Source organism: Leucopleurus acutus (genome assembly GCF_964270905.1).
Source record: "Leucopleurus acutus genome assembly, chromosome: 4".
Taxonomy (NCBI): Eukaryota; Metazoa; Chordata; class Mammalia; order Artiodactyla; family Delphinidae; genus Leucopleurus; species Leucopleurus acutus.
The window spans coordinates 111,208,189-111,226,049 of NC_139146.1; the positions used below are offsets into that span (position 1 = coordinate 111,208,189).

A 17,861-nucleotide genomic window follows, 5' to 3' on the forward strand; every position below is an offset into this window, starting at 1 on the left:
TATTTTATATCATAATATGAAGTCCTGGCTTCATATTATGAAGCCAGGCTAAATGAAGTCCTGGCTAAATCATTTATTCTTCAACAAACATTTGCTGAACCTATAATAGACAAATGCTTTACACACATTATTTTAATTAACGCTCCCAGCAGTCCTATGAAGTTAAAACTATTTCCTTCCTTTTGCATTTGAGGAAAGGGAGGTTCAGAGAAGTTATAAAATTTCCCCAAGACATCCAGCTTTCAGGCGATGGAGGCAGAATTCTGATCGAATAAGGGACGACTCATTTTAAAGCACTTGTTTCAACTGTAATTCTCTACCAGTACATGGATTTTTTCCCCCTTATTTTTCTGCTTTCCTGTTTATGTTTTACCCAAAACAGGCATCTTGCGGCATCTTAGTTCCCCGACCAGGGATTGAACCCCGGCCCTCAGCAGTGAACGTGTGGAGCCCTAACCACTGGACCGCCAGGGAATTCCCAATGTAGAATTTTTTTTAAGACTTTGCCTGGTCCTGCCATCTGCAGCCTCTGACTAGATCAAGGTCTGCCCACAGGAAGACACTGTTTTTTTTTTCTTCCTTTTTTTTTCTTTAAAAAAATTTCCTATTCGTTTTAAGGAACACATAGAGAAGCAAGTTATTAAAGGAAACCTATTCTATTGATAGATTTTGCTCTTGAAAAGAGGAGAGGGACTCAATAACTGCTGCCAGGAAAATACATTTTGGGAGAAATTAGCTTAATGGCAAGTAGTTTAAGTCTGCTCACATATCCTCCAGCCCATGGCTCAGACACCTCACTTGTCACACACACAGTTCTGCTCACTGCTGCTACACAGTTTCACGAAGACATGATTTCCTTCTTTGTGACCTACACTGACCTTTATTTATTTATTTCTTTGGCTGCACCACGTGGCTTGTGAGATCTTAGCTCCCTGACCAGGGATGGAACCCAGGACCTCAGCAGTGAGTGGGCAGAGTCCTAACCACTGGACCGCCAGGGAATTTCCTACACTGACCTTTAAAATGTATTTTTAAAGATCTGTTAAGGACTTAATAAGGGCCAGACACTGTCCTGAGTGTTTTACATAACATTATCTCTAACCTTCACACGACCCTCCAAGGAAGTTATAATCACCCCCATTTTACAGATGAGAAAACTGCTGTCTGGAACCCTCCTTCAGCAACGTGGCCAATTTGCTAACAAACAGAAGTCAATCCCAGATCCCCCTGACTCCAGAACGCTCACTCATCCCACTAGCCAGAATGTTCCCCTGGGGAATGCAAAACACTTGAGGATAGTCCTGAAGGGTAATATTTCAGTCCACATCTGGGAACACAGAACAGGCAAGAGGAAAAGGATTATAGCAAGAGGTATGACCGTTGCAAAGTAGAATCCTTCTGTTGGTTCTGACATCAACTTCTTGAGGAAGCAGACTGTTAACAAAACAACAAGAAAAATGTGTCTACATGTGTGCCTTGAACCACAGAAACATGGGTTGATCGGGCAGGTGCCATTTCAGGACCATCCCCCAGTGAGCCAGCAGGAGAGGTCTGATCTCTGGGTCAGGGGTGTGTGTTCCCCAGAACAGCGGTTCCCAATCTCGCAGGTACCACCTTCATGAGAATCACCTGAAGTTCATTAAAACTACAGATTCTGGGATGCTAGCAGGTGGGCCCTGGGACAGATGTTTTTAATGATTCTCCAGACAGTTCTGAGGCCAGGCTTGGGAGCCATGACCCCATCAGATAAGGAAAGGGAGGGTTATCCCAAAAGGAGATTTTCAAACCAAATGGACACGGGGGCAAAAGTTAGCACATCATTCAGGAAAAAAGTACAACTTTAATCAAGAGAAAGGAGTTACAGAGTTTCTCAAGAGAAACTTTAAACAAGAATTGTAGCCTCAGAAAGATCGCAGTACAAATATGAGAAGACCCTAAGTTCTAGCAGGAATTTGCTCAGAGGTAAGGATTTTATAAAAATCCTGTTCCTTCTCTGAGCCCTGGTTTCCACAATTATGAACAGAGGCTACTGGCTGTCTCTCTAGCAAGGCTATTGTGAATATTATGCAGATATGATTGCAAAAACTAGTCCTCGTGATGAAAAAAATGCTTCTGTCAGCTGCACCCCTGATCATTCCACCTCATTCACGGAAAGGAGCAGATTAGCTCAGACATTAAGAAACACTGGCCCTGGACCGGTTTCAAGAAAAAGAAAAACAAACTCTTAAACTACTTCCCAGGAAAAACATAACACGGCAGTCTAGGAATAAAAATCATTACAGGAAAGCCAATGCTTTTTTTTAAAAAAAACTATGCTATAGCCATGGTACAAAACTTTTTTTTTTTTAATTGCAGTTGATTTATAAGGCTGTGTTCGTTTCTGGTGTACAGCAAAGTGATTCAGTTATACATATATATATATACATATATATATATTCTTTTTTCAGATTCTCTTCCTTTATAGGTTATTACAAGATATTGAATATAGTTCCCTGTGCTATACAGTAGAACCTTGTTCTATTTTTATATATAGTAATTTGTATCTGCTAATCCCAAACTCCTAATTTCTGCCCTCTGCTTTCCCCCTTGGTAACCGTAAGTCTGTTTTCTATGTCTGTGAGTCTGTTTCTGACAAAATGTTATTCTTTTTTTTTTTTCGGTACGCGGGCCTCTCACTGTTGTGGCCTCTCCCATTGCGGAGCACAGGCTCCGGACGCACAGGCTCAGCGGCCATGGCTCACGGGCCCAGCCGCTCCGCGGCATGTGGGATCTTCCCGGACCGGGGCACGAACCCATGTCCCCTGCATCGGCAGGCGGACTCTCAACCACTGCGCCACCAGGGAAGCCCCAAAATGTTATTCTTGAAAGGTCAAAATCGCTCTTTCTATTGGGCTGACAACATTCTCTGTTGAAGAACACCAATCCTGCATCCAGACCCTCCTGCCCATGTCCCCTCTCTGAGTTCTTACCGTTCTTGCAGACGCTGACATTCAAAACTCCTGAGCCCAGGCAGTTTCCTTTAGGTATACAGAAGCCAGCGTTGTCTGAGGTATTGGCTAATATTTCTGCAGGCACCTTAAACCTCAAGGCAGGCAGTCCCTGTACGCTCTCAAAGTCACTGAAAGTTATATATACTGACCTGTTAGGAGGTAAGAATAAAAAGTCAATGTGAGCTCCCATCAGCATGATCTGCCCGTACCAGTGAGTTAGGCAACCGTTCTTGGGTATAACGTGGCTAAAAGCTTACAGGATAAGTGGAAAATGAAGAGGCAAAAGAAAGCTTGAAAGGAGCTCAACCCATTGAATGTGTAATAAAGTAGGAGACAGATTATAATGAAAGATGTTTAAGAGGCAGCAGCTATGCTAACATCTTAACAAGACTTAGAAAAAAACATAACGTGGGGTAGAAAATCAAGAAAATGAGTTAGAATGGATATTTGTGCTGAAAGAAATGAGTCGCCTAGACTAGCATGGACACATGCCAGGGTGAGGCAGAGGCAAAGCGAAAGCTGAAGAGTTGGCAAAGCGTGTGGCCTGGTAGATTCTGCAGGCCTGGAAAAGTGCCCCATTAGACAGATACTTGATTAGAATATATACTTTTTTTTTTTTTTTGCGGTACGCGGGCCTCTCACTGCCGTGGCCTCTCCCGTTCCGGAGCACAGGCTCCGGATGCGCAGGCTCAGCGGCCATGGCTCACGGGCCCAGCCGCTCCGCGGCATGTGGGATCCTCCCGGACCGGGGCACGAACCCGTGTCCCCTGCATCGGCAGGCGGACTCTCAACCACCGCGCCACCAGGGAAGCCCTAGAATATATACTTTGATACCCATTTCCCCCAAATAAAAACAGTTTCCGTATTTTGCCTAGGTTGCTTATTTCAATGGTGTTCAACATCATTCTGCCTTCAGCGGTTACAGCGTTTCAAACAGTGGTCCCTTACGATACCAACCAGCCTTCTATGTGCACAGCACCTGAGTGACAGCCAAGGCACTTTTCACATACACTGTGGTAACTGATCCTTCAGCCCTGCATCTGAAGGCATCTGAAGGCTGAGGGGAACTGCTTTGGGGGCCTCACTTTTTCATCTCTGAAGCACAGGGGGCACACATCTCTCCCTGGGTTGTGACTTACAGGAGTTGCCTTCCACTGCACATCCCACCCCATAGCATTTTTTCATGAAAATTTTAAGCAAACAGAAAAACAGAGAAAATACTATAGTAAGTACCTTTTATAACAAATACCACTTAGATAAATAAAATGTATATTTACGGATACAACCAGAGCTCTCTGCGTAACACTCCTGATTCTAGTCCTCTGCGTCCCCAGAGGTAACCGCTGTCCTGAATTTGGGGTTTATCATTCCCATGCAGGTCTTTATACTTTCACCTATGTGGATATTCATAAACAACTTGTGGCACTGTTTGTTATTTCTATATGCTATATAAACAGTATACCATATTCTCTTTTACAATTTGCTTCTTCCTTCATTATATTTTTAAGATTTATTGCATTAATGTACATGGCTCTGGTTATTATATTTTACTGTTTGTTTGTTTTTTTGCAGTACGTGGGCCTCTCACTGTTGTGGCCTCTCCCATTGCAGAGCACAGGCTCCGGATACGCAGGCTCAGTGGCCATGGCTCACGGGCCCAGCCGCTCCGCGGCATGTGGGATCTTCCCGGACCGGGGCACGAATCCGCGTCCCCTGCATCGGCAGGCGGACTCTCAACCACTGCGCCACCAGGGAAGCCCCTATATTTTACTTGTAACATGATATTCTATCAAACAAATACCCCATTATTTATTTATTTATTTATTTATAAACTTTTTGTTTGTTTGGTTTAATTTTTGGCTGCGATGGGTCTTCGTTGCTGCGCGCAGGCTTTCTTCCAATTGCGGTGAGCTGGGGCTGCTCTTCATTGCGTTGCGCGGGCTTCTCATTGTGGTGGCTTCTCTTGTTGCGGAGCACGGGCTCTAGTGCGCGGGCTTCAGTAGTTGCAGCGCGTGGGCTCAGTAGCTGTGGCTCGCGGCTATAGAGCCCAGGCTCAGTAGTTGTGGCACACGGGCTTAGTTGTGCCGTGGCATGTGGGATCTTCCCGGACCAGGGCTCAAACCCATGTCCCCTGCACTGGCAGGCAGAATCCTAACCACTGCGCCACCAGGGAAGCCTCTATATTTATTTATATTTTCCTTTTCACAGGCACTTAGATTTCTTTGGATGGAAGAAATTTTCACATATTGAGATATGGGAAGTTATTCTGGCTTACACATGATTTAACTTAAACTTTATGCTAATGGGAACAGCCTCTCTCATAGCCTGTCAAACACTCATTGTACATCTGCTTTAACCATTAAAGTAAAGAATGCTTTTAAAAATCAAAATGGAGTAATTGTGGGTCCCATTCAGGATGGAGCCGGGTGGCCATTGTGGATGTGGTTTCAGAAACATTCCTGCATCACTGTGAACATAAATTTTCTGAACTGCATCAAACTCAAGGACACCACTAGCCGTTCTCAAAACAGTATCTGCTCGCAGTGGCCAGCTGCAACCTTACGGTCTCAAGGTCTCCCCTTGTAACTATGCAACCATTTCAGATCCCAACCAATCCTTGCTTAACAAGCACTCTTACTTCTTGCCAGCTCCAGTTATAATTCTTGATAAACAACTCACGTAACTAACTGCAACCTTGAGGTTTTTGCCTTTGTATGTCTCCCCCATTTTGTAGTCTGATAAAACACAATTCAAGTGCTCCTTGAATCAGTGTCTCCTAGGCTACAGTCCTCAGTTTGGCTCAAATAAAACTCTTTTCTATTCCTATTATAGATTCTTTATTATTTCCGTTGACACTTCCAATTTTTCCTAACTACAATCCGTGTTGCAGTGAACTTTTCTGTATAAATCTCCTTCATGTATGTACACGAGTTCTTCAGGTCAGGGAACCTTCATAGGAGAGAAGTGCGGAATCATGGGGTTTGCACGTCTTTGGCTTTACTAAGCATTGCCAAGTGGCTCTTCAGAAGTAGTGGTACCAAACAAGAATGAGTTTCCTCTGTGCCATATCTTTAATAAGCCTCCTACTACCCTCTGAAGTTTCTTTGTCTCACCCATTGCGCTCAAACATATTTTCTCTTCCTTCAGTCCTTTCACAAATATTGACTGAAGGGAGCAGCTGGATGGAAGGTGACTGAGATATTCCACGTGAAAGCTGGAAAGGGTCTGCACCATGGCACAGAGAGCAGGGATGGAGTGAAAGGAGAGCTCTTTCTGAGGAGGATGGATCCCACTTGCTGACTGATTCAGTGCAAGGGAAGAGGGAGATTTATAGTGATTCTGGAAGGGCTGACTGAGGAGGTGCTCAGTTGTGTGAGATATGAAAGACCAGAAGAACAGCTGACCTTGAGAATATTGACTCCATAGCATCAAAGGCAACTAGATTAATTCTTTTTTTTTTTGCAGTACGCGGGCCTCTCACTGTTGTGGCCTCTCCCATTGCAGAGCACAGGCTCCGGACGCGCAGGCTCAGCAGCCATGGCTCACGGGCCCAGCCGCTCCGCGGCATGTGGGATCTTCCCGGACCGGGGCACGAACCCGTGTCCCCTGCATCAGCAGGCAGACTCTCAACCACTGCGCCACCTGGGAAGCCCCAACTAGATTACTTCTGATGGAGGAGAAGTCTCACAAAAAGCCTTGCAGGAGTGAGTGGGAGAGGAAAGGGAGGCTGTGTGCTCAGCCTCTCAGCTGAGCGGTTTTAGGGTGAAGGGCAGGAGAAGCAGCAGGGATGACGAGGAGCTGGGAATCAGGTCACAAAGCAGGAGGCCTTCCTGCCACAGAGGGGACTTCATCATGCGTGTCTGGACAGAAATAGCAGGTGGGAGCCAGGGAGAGGTTGCGGGCCACGTGTGAGCAGATGGGATCAACGGGAAGGTTAGAGCTCAGCAGAGACCTATGAACTCTGAAATACGGACTGCAGTATGCTTTCTTTACCTTCTATGGAGCGACCACCTGCTGACCGGAAGAAGACCAGGGCAAATTTCACACCTGACAGAGCATACCATAATAACAAAGAGCTAACATTTAATGTTATTGACAGTGTGACAGGCCCTGGGCTGAGTATTTTATTAAAGTAACTCATTTGTCCTCAAAACAACTCCCAAGGTAGGCAACTCTTTCTATCCTTATTTCACAAACGAGGAAAGTTAGGCACAGAGTGGTTAAATAATGTTCCCAGGGTCACACAGCTGTAAGTGGTGGAGCTGGTATTCAAACCAACACAGCCGGGCTCTGGAGTTAGTGCTGTGAACCACTACACTTCGCTGTTTCTCAATATGCCATCATCGTTGCTCACTCACTAAGCATACATACCCTCACCGAATAGGTGCAACTATATATAATTCCTCACATTTTTGGTGGTCTTACAGTCAAAGAACTTATTTTTCAGGTTCTTACCTGCAAAAATCAGATGGGAAGACATAAAGGATTTCGTCTTTGGTGATTAATGGGTGAAAAGAATCTCCGTCTGTTCCGTTGATCATATTGCACTCGTCTGCTGTCCACCAGTCAAGTGACCTGTCATTGGGAGACAAGAAAGAGTCCAGAGGGTCACACTTGATTTTAGTCTTTTTTTTTTTTTTTTTTTTTAATGGTCAGGACTTTTCAAGACTCAACTGGGAGCTGGCTACCCACAGAATCTTATTCACACGCAGACACAAGGGTGGTATTGGTTGGGGACTGGATCAAGAGGCGGAAAAGCAGGCCCCCGATCCCCAATCAATTCTGACAGAGGCAACAGCCAAAAATCCTTCTTCCCCTCCTCTAAGACAGAGTATCTCATGTAGAGGTTTGGGAATATGCACTTACTTAAAGCAGTGATCCATTTGGCATTTACAGTAGCTTTGTTCACAGCCAGCCCGTGGACAGATGAGCCCTGGACAGATATGGCAGGGAGATAATATTTGTGACAGAGCATTAACTGTCTCCCCCTCCAAACAGCTAAGGGAGGATTTCTTTTGGGTCACAAGAAAGTTTAACCTTGAATCAACTTTATGCTCACTGAGAGCACAGTTGAGATGGCGGGTTTTTAAAAATTAATGCCTTGAAAAATGGTATAAAATGCAAAAGACAGGAAAGGACAGGCAATAAATAGTAATTCTTCTAACTTCTGGTCAAGGTGGCCTTTTAAGTTCGTGAATTGAGGACGTCTTCCAGTGCAGTGGTTGACAGAACAAAAAAGAGAACATTTAAAAGGTCTATACCCTACTCAAACACAAAAGAACATCTCCCTAGACAATGAAAGGTGATAACTGCCAAGTTGTGAGTAGGGCTACAACTGCCAGCCCATTGGACTGCAGGTCTGGAAGCCAGGAGAAAGATCTGCAAGTCTAGCTCCTGAGGTTAATGAGGATTAAAAGTGGTCCAGCAAGGGTGTGAAACCAGGATCTGGGGGCAGGGATTTTCTGGTCAGCGAGAGAGGCCGAAGAAAGCAAAGCTGAGCTGCTGCGAGGCAGAAAGCCCCAGGCACAGCCTCACATCCAGAACCTGAGTCAAGCTGCCTGCTGACTCTTTGGCCAGATCTGTGATGAACCCTGGGTAATCGTGAGGTGGAGACCCACCATGTGTACTGGTGTTGGGGTTCCTAGGTAGGCTACATGGAGGCAACTGCAAAAGTGTTACCTAGGGAGAGGTGAGAGGATAGATGGATGGTAGAATGGATGGATGGATAGATAGATAACAGACAGACTTCCCAAATAATTATTCTGCAAGTCAACATTTTTTTTAATGAAAGAAACTTATACTAAGAGATAGGCAACAAAATCAACAATAAGATGAATTCACCTGAGAAGAAATTAAAATAATTGAACAATCTGGCTAATAAATATGTTGTTTAGTATCCTCAAAGAGACAAATGGGAGAATAACATCTGTTAAAAAAGAATGGTAAATTATTAAAAACAAACAAAAAAGAATGAGATAAGAGTAGTGAGACCCAAAGAATGAAAAATAGAAACCTTCAGAATAAAAACACAATAAAAAAGTTTTCTGAAAGAAAAACTCCATATAGGGATAAGCTCTAGACTGTAGGTAGTTGGAAAGAACTGGCTAACTGAAAGATCGCTCTAAGGAATTTATACAAATATAAACTCAGAAAGATTAAAAATTAAAGGATCAAGATACAGAGAATATATCAAGAGGCTCCAATAAATATTTAATAGGAGTTTGTGGGAGGGTAGTGAGAATAGAGTGAATAACAGAGAAGCAATAATTTAAGAGATAATGGCTGAAAGTTTTCCAAAATTTAAGAAAGATACGAGACCTTGGATTGATAGTATGCCCCAAGGGCCAAATAGAATAAATAAAATAAATTCAAATCTAGATATGTTGCACTAAAACTGCAAAAGGCCAAGGAAGAAGATAGATATCAAAAGCCAATGGAGTCACATCTTCATAATTCTGAACTGTCAACCTAGAATTCTATACCCAACTAAAACCATTAACAGCTGAAAGTGCAATAAAGATATTTTTAAATATGCAAAGTCTAAAAAGGTTACCACCCACAGATCCTCACCGAAGGAACTACTAATAGAGTGTTTCCCAACCTAGTAACATTTTGAGCCTGATTAATTCTTTGTGGGGGACTGTTCCGTACACTACAGGATGTTTAACAGCATCCCAGGTCTCTACCCAGTAGATGCCAGTAGCAACCTCCAGTTGTGACAACCAAAAATGTGTCCAGGCATCACCAAATGTCCTCTAGAGAGCAAAATTGTCCCTGTTTAAGAACTACTGTACTAATGACCTTCAGCAAGAAGAAAACTAAATCCAAGGGGAAGATGTGAGAAGGAAAAATAATAATAAATTAATAAAATATGTTGGTATATTTACTTATTCACTATAAAAATAATGAAATTTTACTTATATTTGGCTTCTGAAGAAGGTGAAACAAGTTGTAGACAAGAATAACATAGAAGGTGTGGGTGTTAAGAAATGGGTAAAGTTATTGTCTCATTTGAAGAAGAGAGAGAATAGATAGCTTTAGATTCTGTTAGAAAAAAAATTGTTAAAGACAATCAAAGGGTAGAATAGATATAAACCAGCTAAGGGTGAAAAATAATGTCAAAATGGGTCTCAATACATCAAATAATATATCATTATATCGTAAATGTATCAGTAATTACAACATGTATATAAAAGGATTAAACTCTCCTATTAAAGGAGAAAGAAAATATGGAAAGAAAATAACAGATTGGGTTTAAAACAAAATCCAGCTATATTCTGTTTACAAGTAAATCTCCTTCCCAGCTCAGTACCCAGTCATCTAGTTAACCCTCCAAAGGCAATACTATTGCCAGTTTCTCATATTCTTTTAGGGTTCTTATATCCTTGGGAATGTGTGTGTGTGCACGCATGCGCTCCCTCATGCATGTGCAAATGTATGTGCATGTACCTGGATATGTGTGTTTTAAAAAAGTTAAATAAACTTAACATGTAAAAACAGTTTTTGCTTTACAGAAAAGTTGTGCAGATAATATTCCACGCCAGTTTTTTTGCCTGTATTTCTGGGAAGCTGTGAAGTAAATTTAATGTTCAAGAACAAAATCCCTTTTACCATAGTTCCTGAAGAATTAGCCTCCTTTTCTCTCGAAGATTCCTAATTTCTATGACTTAAAAAAGTCATTCTGCTTTACGTGTGGCTTTATTGCAAGCTGCCTCAGTCCCTATTTGGAGGTAGTTTGTTTATAAATTATAAACATTAAAAATATTTTGAAATGCTATAATGCTGAACTCAAATGTACTTCATCTTAAAAAAAATACACAAACAATGCAGAATCACTAAATTAAATAAAAAAAAAGAACCTCTCTCCTTCCCCCAAAACAAGCAGTGATTTGAGAAGTATTTGCGCTGCAGCTACATATCATTCAATGACTCAGCGGAAGAGCAAAACTTTTCATTGGCTTGTGATTCCCAATCTTGATTTACAAGATAATAATTTTACATATTTACACTATATTATTTATATTATAGGATATTTTACATTATTGTAGATTTTTTTAATTTATAGGTTTTTCATCCAAAAAATGATAGTGCTAAACTTCTTTGAAATAAAGCAGAAGTGGACGTTCAATTAAATGAAAATTGAAAAAATAATTACACCAATAAATCATTAGACTTACGTTTTTCCATTCCATTCCACAATCTTGGAAAAGTTAAGGTAATTGTCTTCTCCAGTTAGAAAAACATAGTCTCCATCATTAGTCCCATTTTTCTGAAAATAAGTGAATATGGTCATTTATAGTAACTGTGATGGTTCATTTCTTGTGTTTACTTGGTTAGGCTATGGTGGCCAGTTGTTTGGTCAAACAATACTCTAGATGTTGCTGTATTTTGTAGATGTGATCAGTTCGGTTTCAGTAAAGGAGATTACTGTTGATAATGTGGGTGGGCTCATTCAATCAGTTGAAGCCTTTAAAAGCAAAGTCTGAGGTTTCCTGGAGAAAAAGGAGTTCTCTTCTTAAGACTGAAACATAGAAATCCTGCCTGGGCTTCCAGCCTGCTGGCCTGTCCTACGGATTTCAGACTTGCCACTTGCCAGGACCCACAAGTGCATAAGACAATTCCTTAATATAAATTCCTGAACAGATATATAGATCTCCATTGATTGTGTCTTTCTAGACAACCCTAACTGATACAGTAACTAACACATTTAATCTGTATGAAACTGCCCTAGTTGGGCCTAATTGAAACTGCCCTAGTTGGGCCTAATTGCCTCATGAGGCTGAACCACAACTAGGGAATAGAGGAACTATTTTGCTAAATCCCATATTAACCATATTATTACTTTATGGTTTTAAAAAGTATGAGCCCAATTAAATAATGGACAAAGGATTTGAAGAGACATTTCTCCAAAGAAAATATACAAATAGCCAATAAGTACATGAAAAGATGCTCAATATTGTCAGTTATTAGAAAAATGCAAATCAAAACCACAATGAGATACAACTTCATACCCATGAGGATGGCAATTAAAATAAAAGGAAAAGAACAATTGTTAGTGAAGATGTGGAGAAACTAGAGCCTTCCTGCATTGCTGGTAGGAATGTAAAATGTTGCAGTTGCTGTGGAATACATTTTGGCTGTTCCTCAAAAAGTTAAACATAATGTTGCCAGATGACTCCAAAATTCTACTCCTATGGATATACTCAAGAGAATTCCGCTCCAAGGTTTATATCCAATGGTCATACAAAAACTTGTACACAAATGTCCATTTGCAGCATTATTCATAGTAGCCAGAAAGCAGAAATAAACCAAATATTCATCAACTGAAGAACGGATAAACAAAGTGTGGTATATCCATACAATGGAATATTACTCAGCCGTAAAAAAGGAATGAAGTGCTGATACCTGCTGCAACATGGATGAATCTTCTAAACATTATATTTAAATAAAAGAAGCCAGACACAAAAGATCATATATTATATGATTTCAGATGAATTTCATTCCATTTATAGGGATGTCCAGAATAGGCAAATCCATAGAAATAGAAAGTAGATTCGTGGCTACCAGGAGCTGGTGGGAGGGGGAATGGAAATGACTGCTAACAAGTTGTGTTTTTGGTGGGGGCGGGGAGGGGCTGATTAAAATGCTCTGGAATTGTAAAGTGCTGGTGGTTGCACACCCTTGTGAATATACTAAAAAACACTGAAGTGTACACTTTTAAATGGTGAATTTTATGTTAAGAGAATTATATCTCAATTAAAAAATAAAAAAGCATAAATCTAGGGCCAGGACCCAATTACACTTGAATAGAAAAAAAGTGGTATTAATATAATCCCATTTTTCAATTAAAGTTTTCTTGAGCTGTATATTCTTTCCAAGTTACACTTCTTAATGGCACAGACAGACACACGGTACATTCTTACAAGTTCTTCATCTGGGATGGAGCTTTGATTTCTGGGAAATAGCATGGGTTACTCTGAAACATTTAAATGCTTAACCACTTAGTTTAGACCACATCTGAGTTAAATGGAGGACTTCAAGAAGCAACATACATGTATTTATTTTTTAGTATTTTGGTCTGCTTCTTTTCAGTCTTTTTTCTACACAAAATTTGTTTATAGAACTAAGATATATTATATATAACATACACATATAGTATCTGCTATACACAATTTTTATACATATATACAATTGTGTATACATATATACAATTTCTTTACTTATGTGTATAATATATTTCCTGTGTTATCGAAAGTTCTTCCTAGGTACAACTTAATGACCCCATAATATTATGTGGAAATAATTTAAACATTTTCTTATTATGAATATTTAGTTTTGAATTGTTTTGCTACTATAAATAATGTATGAATATCTTTATGGCTAAAAACTTTTTCCGTGCTTTTATTTTCTAAATAGACCACTAAAAGTGAAATTGCCAGATAAAAAAACATGAACTTTTTTTTTTTTTTTTTTTTTGCGGTACGCGGGCCTCTCACTGCTGCGGCCTCTCCCGCTGCGGAGCACAGGCTCCGGACGCGCAGGCCCAGCGGCCATGGCTCACTGACCCAGCGGCTCCGCGGCATGTGGGATCCTCCCGGACCGGGGCACGAACCCGCGTCCGCCGCATCGGCAGGTGGACTCTCAACCACTGCGCCACCAGGGAAGCCCAACATGAACGTTTTTTAAACTTTTGAAACATAGTATCAAGTTGCTCAAGGTCACCCAGTGGAAACAGCAAGATAAATCAGTTTACATTCCCCAAACGCCTTTTGTTAAACTTTGCTTATTGGATCAACAAAAAAGGGGTTTCTTATCTCTTTTCGCATTTCTGTATTCACACTCTTTTTTTCATTCAGTCATTTTCCATAAAAAAAATTCACACTTTTTGTGAATTCTTTTTTCAATTTTTTTGCCTACTTGGGTTCTTCTTTTTGTCACTTAACACTACTTCACCAACTATGTCAATATATCAACATGGTCCACATACATAATAGTCATGTTGTGTTTCACATATGAAATTTTACATGAGTTTAAGATATGAGAAAGGACTCCTCTTTAAGGGCAACAATATGAACATACAATTTAGAAGCAAATTCACATAAAAAAATGCTGAACCACCAAATTTTAAAAATGCTTGTGTTACTTCTTGAAGTTCTCCAATGAACTCAGTTGTGGGTTAAGCTAAGTGGTTAAGCATTTAAATATTTCAGAGTATGTCCAAGAGTTCTCCCCAGCTGTTACTGGCCCAAGAGTCAGACACTGAATGTCAATGCTTCCCTGTTACTTGCTAGAACTTTTGTTATTTGAGAACAAGCAGGAATAAATAGGTTTTGTGTTATTGCAGTAGGGTTGTGGGTTGAATACAAGGAACCTATCACTGCAGGAGGTTGAGAAATGTTCTGAGAATAAGACAACATTCATACCACCAGCGTAATACATGCATAATCTATCCTCCCAGTACAACTGGCTGGACTGGCTGACCTCTCAAGGATACTCCCCAGCCACCATCGCTTTAGACATCCAAGAACCCACACTCACTGGGAGGTGCTTGAACTCTCTTATGCCAAGGAAAACAGAGGTACCCTAAAATCAACGGGTAAAGATTTGCTGATTGGCTTTCCAGTACGCAAATAAGAGCACCTGATATCCAGCCAGGTCCCTTGTTCTCAGGAGCTCTGTGCCAACACTCTGTCTGTATTACCTCAACCTTCTCACTCACACACCCTGTCCCGCACCATTAATTGTTTGGCTGTTTCATCATTAAAGTCTTTGAAGGAAAAGTGTTCAACGGCCTTAACTAAGGTTTTCTTTTTTCATCACAACGTGTATTGGAGCAGGTGGAATGGGCACACAGGCCTAGGGGATCAGAGCGGAATGGGGCAGACGCCACTGAGATTAAGGAAAGATTTGAGGCCGAGCTCAGATGGGTACAGAGCAGGAGGTGCCAGTGAGGTGCAGAAGCCCGTGGTCTGTCCCGGCTTGAATGAATGACAGCCCAAGTAGGGACCTCTGTGCTGCTGGAGACAGAGTCAGGATTGGCCAGAGCAGATGAAAAACTGAACAAAAAACACCTTTGCCTTTTTACCAACAACACTAGAGACAGTTTATTTGGCTCCCAAATGGAAACATATAGCAGTCATTCATATTAATTCAGGGTCTTTATTTTGAGCCGGTCATGGAAGGGGAAAAAGAATAACGGTTCCTAAAATGTGTTGCAACTTATAGTTTGCAAAGCACTTTTGTGGCCTCTCATTTGGCCATTCTAAGCAAACTTTGAAGTGTACATACCTTTAGCCTCAAGTTATAAATGATGAAGCTGAGGTTCAGGAAAGTCCCATAGCTATTAAGCGAGAAAGTCAGAATGCAAATCCAGGCCCCCTGAGTCTAAGTCTCACGCTCTTTTCCTGCATGTGGGAAATCTACACCAGGTACTAATCTAACTGAGCAATGCCAGGGCTTTTCACTAACAGGGCCTTGTAGAGCTACAGTGGTGCTTGCAAGGAGAGGCAGAGAGGGAAAAAAATATAAAGTAAAGCCACACATCCTTGCCACGGGAAAGCAAAAGTGCCAATTTTTAAATCCGTCTGTAAATGTGAGTTACATTTTTAACAGGTATTTAAGGATATTAGTTATATAAGTTTGATGAGGTCAGTGTAAAAACAAAAAGCAAGCTATACAATGAAAGTTATCAGAGAAATACTGAGATATTAGGAACAGGATCTACTTGGCAGATGGATGGTAGCCACTGGGACCAAAGGGTGCTTAAGGAAACCTTTGTATCTTTCTGCAGGAAGTTTCCTGGAAATTATTTCTAGGAGGGAGTCTAGTCACAGCTTAACAAGAAATCGGTGCTTCCTCCGGTCCTGTGGAAGCTGGCTCCTGTGAGACGGAAGCTTCTAGGGAACATCTGTTGGGTCTGCTTGCCCAGAGTGAAGGATTTAGGGGTGGTGGGACCCTATTCCTAGGACCACCCTCCTCTTGCAAAGATAATATTTAAAAGTTGTTTACCATTTCGTTTGAACAGTTTTTAAGTTTTATATATCCCTGAAGGTAGAGGGGCAGTATTATTACCACTAAGCAACTGAAATGCTAAGAGATTACATGATGAGGGTGAGGTTCTCCAGTAGTTAGACCCGGAGAATAACCACAAATTTAAAGATGGGGAAATTCATCATAATTCCATATCCTGTCCTGACCCTACCTCTCTTCCTGAGTTTAAGTTTGTCATTTACCAACCTTCCAACTACCCATTTTACTCAAGTTTTTTTGTTTGTTTTTTTTGGGGGGGGGGGATAGATTTTTAATTGCTTTTCATTTTAATTCATTGGAAGCTCAGGCAGCAATAACATATGCTTTGAATAATAATTACGTGAATACTGATATTTTGGGGTTCAAGCCAAAGTAAATAAAATCTGCCAAAAATGATACAAAATTCCACTTACAAACAAAAGAAATCATAGACGAGGGACACACAGAGTTTCAAATTATCCAGCCTCTTTCACAAATGTCTAAAAACCTAATAAGTAGCTCCCACTCCTAATGGACTATCACATCCCTATTTAGTTTCTTATTTGGCTCTGTCAGACTGATCCATGGGTTTAGTCTCCAAGTCATCAAAACAAGACTCGGCATTGATCACTGATATTTATGACACTTTGAAAGACTGCACAGCACACTCTATATATTGTATATATTTTTCATAGTGACACTCATTCAAAGTCAGCACTGGTAGCATGTTAAAATTGTGGGATGGGCTTCCCTGGTGGCACAGTGGTTGAGAGTCCGCCTGCCAATGCAGGGGACACGAGTTCGTGCCCCGGTCTGGGAAGATCCCACATGCCGCGGAGCGGCTGGGCCCGTGAGCCATGGCCGCTGGGCCTGCGCATCCGGAGCCTGTGCTCCGCAATGGGAGAGGCCACAGCAGTGAGAGAGAGGCCCGCGTACCACAAAAAAAAAAGAAAAAAAATTTTTTTTTTCCCTACTAAAGCACTTTCTTATTTTTCCCATACTCTACAAGAGATCTAGAATTCCAAGCAACTTTGGTCTTCTCCTAGAAGAAACCCGAAGTGAAGATAAAATCTGTCTTGGAATGCCCTCCTCCTCAGCTGAACAAAGAATCTGTGAAAAGAAAAATGGACTTACCCCATAGAACAGGCCAAAATAGGGAGAGATGTCAGGTTTTAAAATGTTGATGAGGGATAAGATCTCATCTTTGTAGCCCCAGAGCAATTCATCCACCGTGTGGGTCACAAAGAGCTTCTGCTGATACGCCTTCAACAGGGCCTCGATGAGCTCGTGGAGAAAGGGTAGCTGGGCCCATTCCATGGCGGTCTGAGGAACACAGGCACATTCAGAGAGCAGTGTCCCCACCCCACTCTCCTACTGCCCCTTCAGCAAAGGGGGCTGCAAACGTAAATGTAAAACGTTGAGATCAAACAGCTGAGAGGTTAACCAAAGAGCTCCTCTCTGGCTGAGTGCGAAGAATAAGACTCTTCACTTATTGTCCTTTCTCAGTATTACATTTTGTAACTGTCATTTTAGCATCCTCACTCGCAACTCTCAGAGTTCTCCCAACACCACAGAAGGGGAAAAACTCTTGCAATATATTGGCATCTTTAGCCACAAGGTGGCACCATCTTCCTCCCGATCCGGGTTAGAGGCTGGGTCCCCATAAACTCTGCCCCACTAGCCAGCTGGGCAGGGCCAGACCTGGGATCTAATACTTTCCAGGTCCTGGGTCCACCATAAGTGTCCAGCTGCATATGTAGTGGTCACCCAGGAGTTGGAGTGGGAACCTCAGAGGGGATAGAAGAAGTCTCCTGGGCCTCATATGAACACACAGGAAGAAATGGTGAAAAAAATCCTAAAACT

The 17,861-nt window shown here is 41.6% G+C and overlaps 1 protein-coding gene across 1 annotated transcript in view; it reads right to left on the reverse strand.

The window, feature by feature from the left end:
* SCARB2 (scavenger receptor class B member 2) overlaps positions 1–17,861 on the reverse strand; it is a 66,319-nt gene that overhangs the window by 8,415 nt on the left and 40,043 nt on the right. Inside the window, exons 4-7 of the mRNA XM_082837616.1 lie at positions 17,133–17,321; positions 11,168–11,259; positions 7,446–7,565; positions 2,970–3,139 (exon numbers count right to left, since the gene is read on the reverse strand). Of these exons, the coding sequence (XP_082693742.1) occupies positions 2,970–3,139; positions 7,446–7,565; positions 11,168–11,259; positions 17,133–17,321 (571 nt within the window). The remainder of the gene's footprint in view (positions 1–2,969; positions 3,140–7,445; positions 7,566–11,167; positions 11,260–17,132; positions 17,322–17,861) is intronic.